General features: G+C 35.3%; 1 protein-coding gene across 2 annotated transcripts in view; it reads right to left on the reverse strand.

Moving 5' to 3' along the window:
- Positions 1-12124, reverse strand: part of ACSS3 (acyl-CoA synthetase short chain family member 3) — a 169411-nt gene that overhangs the window by 27502 nt on the left and 129785 nt on the right. For both annotated transcript variants that reach the window (XM_036018634.1, XM_028532919.2), the window contains 2 exons: positions 11105-11200; positions 8061-8124 (listed from right to left, as the gene is read on the reverse strand). In XM_036018634.1, coding sequence (XP_035874527.1) covers positions 8061-8124; positions 11105-11200 — 160 coding nt within the window. The remainder of the gene's footprint in view (positions 1-8060; positions 8125-11104; positions 11201-12124) is intronic.

A 12124-nucleotide genomic window follows, 5' to 3' on the forward strand; every position in this document is an offset into this window, starting at 1 on the left:
TTGAGTTTGGAGATCCTGTGCTACAGTATTAAAAACTGGTAACAATTATTTGTTAATTATATTCCCACAATTAATAAAAGTGTGAGAATTAAAAGTATAGGTATCCATCCTCAGAAATAGAAGCTTTAAGAACATAGGCTTTCTCAGCTATTGCATAAAACTTTAAATATCTGCCTAAATTTTCTGAAGAACAGGAAGAATATGGATTTTTATGCCATCCCTTTCTGGTGAGAAAGATCTGCATAAGGTTATATATACTGATAGACCACTAATATTAAGAATAATGCACCAAGGATATGATCCAGAAAAAGAGTGCAGAACAAGAAGGAGAAATCTGCCCTGGCTGGGCTGGCTCAGTGGACTGAGCACCAGCCTATGAAACAAAGGGTCACCAGTTCGATCCCTAGTTCAGGGCCCATACCTGGGTTGTGGGCCAGGTCCCCAGCTGGAGGCATACAAGGGGCAACAAATCAATGTTTCTCTTACACATTGATGTTTCTCTCCCTCTCTTCCTCCCTCCCTTCCCCTCTAAAACTAATAAATAAAATCTTTTAAAAAGAAGGAGAAATCAAAGGTCAAATATTAGTGTTAAAGAAGTGTTACCGTCAGTATTTAGCTAGAAAAGGGGAGCAAAGGGACTTAGACTTTGAGTTTAATGAAGTGGGGAGATTAAGCCTGTTTGCTTCACCAGAAAGCCACAGCTACACATATAGAAGCCTGCCAATCTAACCAGGGGTTGTGGATCCACCTAAAGCCCACAAAAGTTTGGGAAGTTGACTGGTTCTTTTTTTATAGGACACTTATTTATTTATTTTTAGAGCAAGGGAAATGGAGGGAGAAAGAGAGGGACAGAAATATCGATGTTCAAGAGAAACATTGAATGTTGCCCCTTGTGTGCCCCCAACTGGGGACCTGGTCTGCAACCCAGGCATCTGTCCTAACTGGGGATTGAACTGGTGACCTTTCAGTTTGCAGGACAACACCCAACCCACTAAAGCCACATCAGTCAGGGCTGATTGGTTCTGTAGAAAAGGTACCTGGTCTGTCCTCAGCCCAAACTACCCAAACTAATATAATCACTGGAGAACAAGGAAGAACTTTCTCTGTCTCTCCTGCCCACTGGGTAATGAATTCACCCCATTCATTCATGTGTTTTCTTGCCCAGGAGCACGTGACCATGTGTCTGTCTAGCAGCTACCAGGGCCTGCAGCAGGTGGCATGGGCTCCAAAAGAGCTAATCTCTCTCTCTCTCTCTGGCTGGTGACCTGTACTAGCACCATGTACTTGCACATTCTTTCTCCATAGCTGTGTGACCCTAACAGCTATGTGACCCTAGCGGCCATGTGGCCCATGGCCATGCAGCCTTCACACGCAGGCTCTGGAAGGGAGCGTGAAGACCACAGCACAGTAATGCCCTGCAGCTGGAAACACACACTAAGCTAAATGGATGCTGGACTAGACTGTACTTTAACATGGAGCAAAAACTCTGGACAGTGGCTTTTGCTTTGGTCCTACTGAGAACAAGACTGGACCTTTTCTATGCTGAGATGGATGGAGATGGGACAGTGGGAAGTCAGGAGGGGAACCCCCTTTACATCATCAGTAAATCACACCCCAGAGCCCCATCCCACCGTGCAGGTCTCAGGAAACTATTTTCTTCCTGACACCGCAAGAACTCATTTTCTACTGATGACAGAAGGATCAAAAAAAGACCACTGAAAAAAAGTAAAATAAAAATCATGAGATGTATGAGAATGAAGAGAAACAGTATCTTAGGAACTACCAGAGCAAAGTTTTAATATTGATTAAGTGTTTGACAAGGTCAAATGAAGTGCAAATGTTCAAAAGAGGATTCAAAACAGGTCATGCCACTCAGTAATTAAGATATTTTGAGTATCCTCAGGATTTCCATTTCAAAAGAGTGAGGCAGACAATCACTGTAGTGATTGAGGAATAAACAGAAAGTAAGTGGAAGTAGTCAGCTTAGATAATATTTTTTAAAAGTTTGTGGGTGACTGAAAGGATAGATATATATCAGTGATTTAATGCAGACAGGTAGACTGGTTTAGGACAGGACAACAAAGATGTGAGTAGAAGAAACCAGTGAACAGAGAATGAAAATATTAAAGTCAGGGGAGAAAACAGCAGAGGAATTATTCATTTGTTTCATACATTCATTTATGCATGCATGCATGGTGCATGCATTAACCCATGCATTTATTTCTTCATTCAGTCAATACTGTCAGGTGCTTGATATTCCTCAGTCACTCTGTTCCCGTTGATGATACAAAAGACAAAAACTCTGGCTTCAGACCCAAGAAGATCCTGGCATATTGTGCACTACAAAGAAATACACATTCTTTTAATATAGATAGGAAGAAAAACTGTCATGAATCGTCTCTATTCATCAAGTTAGTGAAATAACAACAAAATGTAAACATTTAAAATGTTCCTGGTCAAGTTTCACAGCAGGACGGTAAACCCTGTACTGCCAGGAGCTCTCAGAAGAAAACACTTCTTTTATCACTATCCAAGGTATGGACCTGCTGGAAATGGCTTTCAGTGTGGGTCCCAGATAATTTTTAAGATACCCCTAGAAAACTACTTCATGATCCCCAAGTATAAATGAGAAACAGACTGGAAAGCAAGATGTGAAATTGCATTTGATAATTAGTAGGATAAAATAAAGGAATACTACATGTTCGTCCCTAAAAATTTTGGTCTTTTTAAAAATCCAGATGTTGTTATTTGAGTATTGAAAAAGGACTCTAAAGAAAGAATTTTGGAAGATGCCGTACAGTAGCCCTAAAAAAAGGCAGAGAAGAGAGACTTCCAGAATGGAAAATGTTTGTGAATATATATAAATGAAATAAAGAAAAAATATGAGGAGAGAAGCAATAAGTTCCAGACAGAAGTTAGGTGTGTATGAGCTATAAAGCAGAGAACAGAACTTTTTTTGGAATATTCCAAAGTAACACTTTCCTTATTGCCATCCTAGTCTGATTTTATATTACATGTAGGTCTTCTTTCTCAAATAGTGGGTACAGTGGGACTCTTTTTCTGAAATGATGGAAAAGGAACTTTTTTCTGTAGTTACAATAGCAAAAAATATATTGGACTGGCAGGAGGAAGGGAAATTTATGAAAGTGCTAAAAATATGTTGATTAATGTCTACACTCATCCTTCAAATCTAAAAGCAAATGTTACCAGTCCAACTCTTTCAGTCTTCCGAGCAGAGTGAAAGGGAAGTTTTGTTACAACCCGTCCAGTAGTGAATCAGTAGTTCCTCTTAGAGTATATTCCTCCCAAAGAGACCACTCATAAAGGGAAAGAGGAAGAACTGAGGCAGCAGTGATGTGTGTGTGCATTTGTGTGTGACAAGGGGGAGGCATCAGAATGCAGAGAAATCCTTAAATAACTAAGGAAGGAGAATGTCCATCACTGTACAGGGTAGCACATCCCTGATCAGTTTTAAATATGAGCCCCAGATGCTGGCAATGCCAGATAAAAGATGATCTATATATTCACGGTTCTATCAGGAACCCCTATGATAACAGAAATAAATTGAAGACTTAACTCCTGTTCCCTGGGGAATCACAGTTAGATCCCAACTTTGCATTCCCAGTGTTTCCTATGGTGTCTTCAGGCTTTACTTGAGGTTTTCATATGAAGCTATTTTTTTATCTCCCTGGCAGAAGCTAACTAGGCCATAATTTCTTTCTCTCCGAGCAGACAAACAAGAAGGTAATAAATACGAGTTTTAGCTATGTAACTACTAATGATGCTTAGATTCCTATGTCTAAAATGAGGATAATATCTGTCCCACTGCCCAACTCAGTGTTGTAAGGTTTTACAACAGATCATACAGATCATACTAAAATCTGTACATGTGACTCAGAAAAGAAAGGCATTACAATTATATGACATTCTTGGTTTCACTCAAAGGATACACTGATGAAAAGAAAGCTGTCACGACCCTCTCCCAAGACAGCAGCTCAGTGACTGAATCACCCTCCCAAGATGTAAAGATGTAAATAAACATCATTACAAGCCCAAGAGCTCAGTACCTGGAGACTGAGAAATTGGCAGACGCCAGAGTGAAATGTGCTCAGGCAATGCACTATAGGTCCCTGGCACCCCATCACTGCCTGCAGAACACAGGTCCCCGAAACTACATGAAACAGACAAGCCACACTTCCAATAACGATGACTGGATCTGCTCAGAGACCTGTGGCTTTAATAACAGTGAGCACTGTAGCAACTGCAGTTAAAATCTTCTCTCATGCCCCACTCTGTGTTGACTGGAAATAACTGACTCCTGGTTTTATTTTTGAAATTTAGAGTCCTGGATGAAACTGCAAGAGCACCTTTTAAAATTCATGAACATTTTGTATTCATAGCTCAGATATCAAACTTCCCCACTAAATTAACTGCCTAGAGTAAGTTCCAAAATCAAAGCATTTTCTAACATCCATGCAGATGCATAGTTTTCTACGAGAAAGGTTAATCTTATGAATGCAAGTGTTCTATGAAAACTGCAGGATTCATGTTTATTACACCCCAAGGTCTGCAGTGGTTTAGGAATCACCAAAACGCCTACCTTCCAGGGAAGGAATCCCCAGGAGAGCAAAGCCAGGGTTTCTAGAAGGCCTTAACAAAGGAGTTTGAAAAACTAAAGTGGATTAAGAGGTTTTTTTCTTAAAAATTAGTACATATCATTTCTCTGACTTGGAATGAGTCATCTTAATGTAATAAAACAAATTATTTCATTTAGTAGCTTATAAAGCATGGAAATATGACTATAACTTCAGATTTTAAGGAAACTGCCAGAGAGAGTTTCCAATGTTATTTATACTATTTACAACAGATTTTACAGTAAGACAAGAAGCTATAGCTGTACTTACTAAAGTCAAACTAATTTGGGATTAAAACAATGAGTTATGATTTTTTACTGACTTATTTTAACATACTTTGAACTCCTTATTTTGCAAATATTCCATGCAGACTTTTCCCTCTGTTCTTTATAATAACCATAAATACTTTTAGTGAACATAAATGGCATTAGGGAATATTCTTCTTTCAAAAATTATTCCATTTAATTATTATACAGAGCCCACCTAGCGGTAACTTTAATGCCAGCTCAGCATCAAATCCTTCATGCACCAAGTCATACTGATTACTAGGGGCCACACCCCTTATCCATGACAAGAAAAGAAAATATAGCAGTATATCATATACGCTAGCACATTTTCTGAAAAAAGAAAAGCTTCCAATTTTGGTTTTGAAATCATTTGACAAGAAGCCACACATACAGTTTACCATTGGTTATTATTTCCCAGCAATCATTGCACATATACAGGAATCATGGGAAGTGAGAAACTATGACCTAAAAATTGTTCACAGATAAAATGAAAAAATCATGAATGTTAAATTGACCATGAAGTTGATATAACATAAAATTTTATACATATTTAATTAAACATATATTCATTTTGATTATGCATTTCTCAAATTTTGGGATCAATACATTTCTTAAAGTTTAGAATCTCAAATATTTTGTGAATCTCAGACACTGTCCATAACCCCTAATCAAACACCATTTACAGGCCACAAGTGCTCTGGGGCCATGCAGCTGGTCTCTGGAAAGGACCCTGCTTCCAGATCATAAATCTCCTTTAAAATGTGGCCCACAGAGAAACAATGTTTTCTCTCAAATTACAGACTGTTTTTTAAAATCACAGTAATTTTTATTAAGTCAAGAAGGTATGCTTTTCCTTTCACTTAACTTCAATTAAGCATTTACTTATTATGTGCTTTTAAAAAAATTCATTGATCATTTTCCATTCTGGATGAATGCTACATCCCCTCAGGGCACACCAAACAGCTAATAAATGGACACAAACAAGTCTTCTTGATCGATATTAAATGTGAAAACATCTTATGAATATTGTAAGTAGTCTTGGGATGCAGAAATAATTGTCAGGCCAATGAGTTAGAGTGGAGCCGATACTGAATGTGTGGGTTTCAGAAAGAAATCCTTGTTTCCACAGATGAAAATGGGTTCCTGAAATAAGGTTTCAAGTACTGTTCCACTAAAATAAGAGACATCTTAGTAATAACCTTTTCCTTGATATTTCTACCTTAACTTTTAAATATAATTATATATTATATAAACTACATATATATACCATGGATGAAATTTTCAAATATCTTATTTCACTATTGACTTAAGGAGGAATCAAAGTCCACTGCATGTCATAATATACCGAATGCTCAAACAATTTATGATGAAATCTCAAAATGCCAGAGCTGAACAATAAAATTCCCTGTTAGGAATAGAGAGAGAGGAAAATCATTCTGAATTGGTGACCATCTAAACCATGGAATGTTTTTGGCAATAGTAGTGTTACCTTCAATTAGTTGTAGTAACATTAATGGCTAGAAGAGAAATTATAGTTTATGTAGGCTATTATCATATTTTATTATTTTAAACAGATGGGAGGCAAAGAGACCAATAATTAGAGGGCAGAGCATGTGAGGGGTTTAAAACTGTGCTGGTATCGAATGCCGCCACTGAAATCCTGCCCCAGCTGCTGTACGAAATCGATGACTCACTTAGAGTTAGGTTACAGAAAAGCCATGTGCTTCCCTCAGCAGGCTAAACTTCTACTCACAATCTTGTTCAGATTAATTCTTCAGGGAACCCTCCATCCAATCCCAACGTGTTTCCCCTTACAGGTCAAATTTCAATTAGCTCTATGTTAATATGGATTCTGATTCAGAAAAATGTGACAACAGATGGTACATTTAATATTTAACTTTTCCATTTTCTCAAAAGATGTCTTAAAATTTAAACTTTTAAAAAGTGATATCATGGTTATATATTTACTGATAACATAAGAATCTGATGCAGTTATCAGAAAGTGTATCTCCTCTATCAGCTGTTTGTTAAGTTAAAGTATCTCTACCTAAAGAAACATGTTTTTTTAAAAAATTACTAGTTTTCATTTGATACTCACAGAATTTGAAATGTTTTATTAATCTGAGATAATATTCTACCAACATGAGAATGCCAGGTAATAAAAACTATTTAAAATAAATAGGAAAGCAAAACTATTACAGGACTTGACATGCAATGTCCTGTACTTATAGCAGCTCATTCTACTTAAATCATATCAGTAAATTCTACTACTTAAACCATTCAGTGAAAATTCCAAAACCAGAGGCAGTAAAGCGACCGACCTTCGCCAGTTCTGTGTGTTTCCCAACTTAGTCAGCTTCCATCAGCATAACAATGTCAAAGTATTGGTTTAATCAAAGTATATTTAAATATTTTCAAAATTTACCACTTTGCCTATCAAATGAACATTGACAAAAATGTTAACAACGAATTTTACTTGATAAGTTATGGATTTTATATTATGCTACTATTTGGTTCAGTAATTACACTTTTAGAAATTTACTCAATACTATAATAATTACCAGGAGAGAATACAACACAAAGATGTTAAATACAGAATTATTTATAATCATAAATATTCAAAAAAGACTAAGAGGCCTATAATGGGGATAAGCATTTTTAAGAAGCAGAGTAAAAGTTAAAAATGCTTATGAAACAGGGTTAAGGAAAACAGCAATACACAAGAATAAGCCAAATTGTTTCAACAACCTAAAATGCTTGTGAATATATATATATATATATTACAAAATTAATGGTGTATTGTTGAAAGTTAGGAGAACACAACTATATTTCTTTGTGTTTTGGTATTTAAGTTACTTTTATCATCCATGTATTATACAATACAATTACTTGTACAATCAGAAAAACATCATTAAAGGAAAGCAATATTTATCTTTTTAAAATTGTACCTAAATGTATTCCACTGTATGACACTTACACGTATAGATTACAAGAGTTGGCACCATGTGCTCTCAAACTGTATACGAGCTCATTCTGCAACCTCCTCACAAGTAATGTCATTTATTGAAAACATTTCCTTTTCTTAAAGCTAAATATTAATTTTTACTTTTTCAAATAGTCATGTTGCAAATTTACTTACTTTACCACAATATTTCCTAAACACCGAGCCTTCAGTTTTTGCATGTTGTCATCCAAAATCATAACTTCAAAATAAAATAGAAATAAATAAATAAGTACTTTGAATAAAACTGCACAGCCTTAAAGCATAAATATTTCCATAATATTTCCACTCTGGCCTGAAAAGGGAATCTTTTAAGTTCTGTGAGACTTAAACATATATAAGTAACTAAAATGTCTCAAAAAATTTAAAGAGTATATGCTTTCAATTTCTAACAAGAACATAAATTTTCCTTAGAATCTCCCTTAAATAAAGATACTATATTTTGAACATGCTAGTAATTTCAAAGTCTATATTCCTATCCATTTAAACGTATCCTTCCATTCCATCAAAATATTAAAAATATGTTGCTTTTCAAAAATTAAAGGAAACATGTAGGGTTTTAAAATACACTAAAAATATTTTAAGCAATAAAAATAAAGTATTAAAAAGCCTGGAAACACCATTTTTCTGATTTAAGGCTTCATTTCCACTTATAAGCCTCACAGGTCAATTTAACCTTCCCAAATATTATCCCAATGTTATCTGTGTTACACTGTTAACACCCTGAAAGATATTATGAGATCAAAGCCTTACATCCATATTCAGTAACCCTTAGTAGAAACTGGAAATGAGGATATATCATCATGTTTTAAGCTTTAATAGATTCTTTATGTGTCTCATCCATCCCGTTTATTCTGCTGAAAGAAGCTACGAGAAAAGAAGGACATTATCCCCAGTAAAAAATGAATCACTCCCCTCTTTGTGTGCCTACATCACTTTGTTTTAAAATTCTATTCTGACGATTATTAGCAGGGCAACTATCTGTCTCTCACTAGACTGTGAGTTCATTAAGGGTGGAGGCCATGCCTCATTCATCTTTGTTTCCCCAAATCTCAGTACAGGGGCCTATTTATTATGTGCCTCTGAGCACATTCTATTACCTCTTCAATTCCCTATCTAAAAAGTGAGTGCAATTCCTTTCTCATAGTGTTAGTATAAGAATTACTTGAAAAAAAATAAAGTGACACACGTGTATAAAATATTCCATAAATGTGAAGCTGTGTTACATCGTACTGCATGTTTTTCAAACACAAAAAATGGTTTTCTTTCCTCTCTCAAAAGAATACTACTGCTTTTTTATTCTAATATTGAATGTTACATTATGTGTTTGAATCTCTGAAAAGCCACAGGACACATAAAGATCATGAGTCACGAAGTCACTATTTCCTTGGTTATAAATACTTTAGATCTAATGTCTAACCTGTGCCATCTGTAAGCCAATGGCTGCCAGACAATGAGACACTTCTGTATTGAAATTCCAGGAGACATCAAAGCTTAGTGTTTTTGGACCACCGGACACAAAAATGGCACTGAACTACAGAAAGGAAGACGTGGTCAACATCTCCCACAACCGTCAGCCCCTAAAAGCAGCTCAACACAAAGGCAGCTTTTCTGGTAAAAGGAGTGGGGATGGCAGAACTGTTCAAAGGGAGGATTTTACTAAAACCGAATTCACCTTTCCAGGCTTAGAGATGTCACTGACTTCATGAAATATCTATTTCTGCACTTAAAAAAAAAACCTTAAGTGTCTTCATAAATGTATCTGCTGGGTTAAACCAAATGTACCACATTTTCTTAACTAGTCATTGTGCTAGGAGGAAAATACAATGTTCCTGTGTTAGAGAAGCAAAAGACAAAGCTCTAAATTTTGTAATTTACATGCAAATAGGAACTATATGTAGAAATATTTTTCTGTCTCACAAATCTGGGTTTTCCTTATAAATCTATTGTTAAATTGTGTGACCTTGTACAAATAATATAACTTCTGTGTCTCATTTTCCTTGTCCATAAAATTAAAGTGTGAGTCTAAATCAAGCCAGTCCATCTGGCTTCTCTGGAGTTTCAGTCGCATTACTAGCTTAGAGTTAATTTAGCCATCCTACTGGTTGTCACTTGTGTTAAAGCTTCATTATGCTACATCACAATACAGCAACTCTAGGACGCATGTGGAATAAGGAAATTGAAGGCTTGAAAAGGTAGGTAACTTCCACAATTAAATGTAACTAGGGAATGTATACAGTCCAAGGGTAATTACTGGACTTCTATAATCACTATCAACAATTTAACAACAAATACTGAAGGGTATTTTATCTCATTATCATATATTGCCAACATGGATGACATGATTTTTGTTTTTAGAACTCTCACTCTTTGTTTATCTTAACCCAAAAGCTTCAAAAGCCTTATCGTCTTCTTAAATTAAAAGGTAGCATAATGCAAAAAAAAAGAAAAAAAACTGCAGCTTTTGTAACAAAAACAAGCAAACAAACAAAATAAGTAAAACACATGATTTGTATTATCTTCAGGACCTAACCAGGACCTGAGTTACCTTAGGGAAGTTATTTAGTCTGTCTGGGCACCAGTTAGTTTATCTCTAAAATGATACTATCTCTGAATTAAAAATACTTCAATGTAAAGTCAAATAATATATCCAAATTACTTGGTACCTAGAAGATTTCTTAATATTAATTTCACATCCATATTTTAATTTAAATTTTATTTTTTCAATTACTGTTTACACTCAATATTATTTTTATTGGTTTCAGGTATACAGCATAGTTGTTAGATAATCATATACTTTACAAAGAGTTCTTCTGATATTTCTGGCACCATACATAGTCACTACAACATTATTGACTATACTCCCTAAGCTATACTTTACATCCTGTGACTATTCTGCAAATACCAATTTGTCCTTGTTCTTAACATGCCTTATAAATGATATTATTTTCTTGGTTATGATGTCATAACCAAGAATACATCCTTGGAAGTCTGCAATCTTACTTTCGATCAAATTAGTTAATAATAATTAAGGCACTTCTTATTAATACAGCTGTTCATTTGATCAAATACTTACTAAGCACCTAGCATGTTTCGTCTGATGTGGTTCGCACTATACACATACACAAAAATACCAAATTTATCAGTCTCACATATTTTAAAAATTCAGGATCATTTCTCACCATTGTATCCTGGAACACATTTTCCTGCTTGTCCCGGAGGGGGTGTTTTAGAATTACCTAATCCAATACATGATGCTGTGATTGGGGATCCAGTCTCTAGAAAAAGAAATGCCATTTATCATTTAATGTTTCAACCTGAGATCATGATTTCTTCAGTGAGTACACTGCCCCTCTCCACCAGGTTTGCCATAGAATTAAAATGCATGAGGAATAGATAAATAGTGCAAATGCATCATTGAAAAATTTAAAAACCTAGTAATGTATGCCTTATCAACATTTTAAAACTTAAGGACGCCCATTTAGAATACTATATATAGTGGTGCTTCTTTTAAAGAAAAGAGAGTCTTCTCTGGTGTTCTTGGTTGTGGGTCGTCGGTGCGAAGGATGGAGAACTCTGTGACTGGAAGAGGTTCACAGACACAGGTTCAAAACAAACAGATCTCTAGAAAAGTCTCTCTTAGCTCACCTAACATTATTTTAGCATGGTAAATAATGCCTTTGTGGGAAATATTTATAGCTTAGTCTCTAGAATAAGTAACCCAACAATTTTAGAAACATTATTATATTCTAATATTTTTAAGAGCTATACTTGCCTAGAGACCCTGGCATCTGAAGCTGAATTTACCAATACTTTGTCAAGTTGTTCTCAATCTGTATTTCCCTGACTTCTAGAAGTCCCAAAACATAGGAAAAAATATATTTATACTATGCTGATTATTTCAGCTAGACCAGAGACTTACCCACAATTAGCCTGCCCTGATTAACAAAAATGTTAATTTTGTTTTTCTCTATCTCCAGTTTTAACGATCAGAAAAATAGCAGTTATTACATAATAACCACAGTTCGATAAGTGATTATTTTTATGGAACAATGCATTTGCTATTATTAGTAAATACAAGTGTAAACTTAACAGAATCTTTTAAGTATGAGATTCGTAACTGTGGAGGGCAGGATAAAAGAGTGTTGATAGTGAAAAGTTTCAGAACTGTTGGCTTAGTATTGTACACACACGTACACCCA

Source organism: Phyllostomus discolor, chromosome 2, assembly GCF_004126475.2.
Source record: "Phyllostomus discolor isolate MPI-MPIP mPhyDis1 chromosome 2, mPhyDis1.pri.v3, whole genome shotgun sequence".
NCBI lineage: Eukaryota > Metazoa > Chordata > Mammalia > Chiroptera > Phyllostomidae > Phyllostomus > Phyllostomus discolor.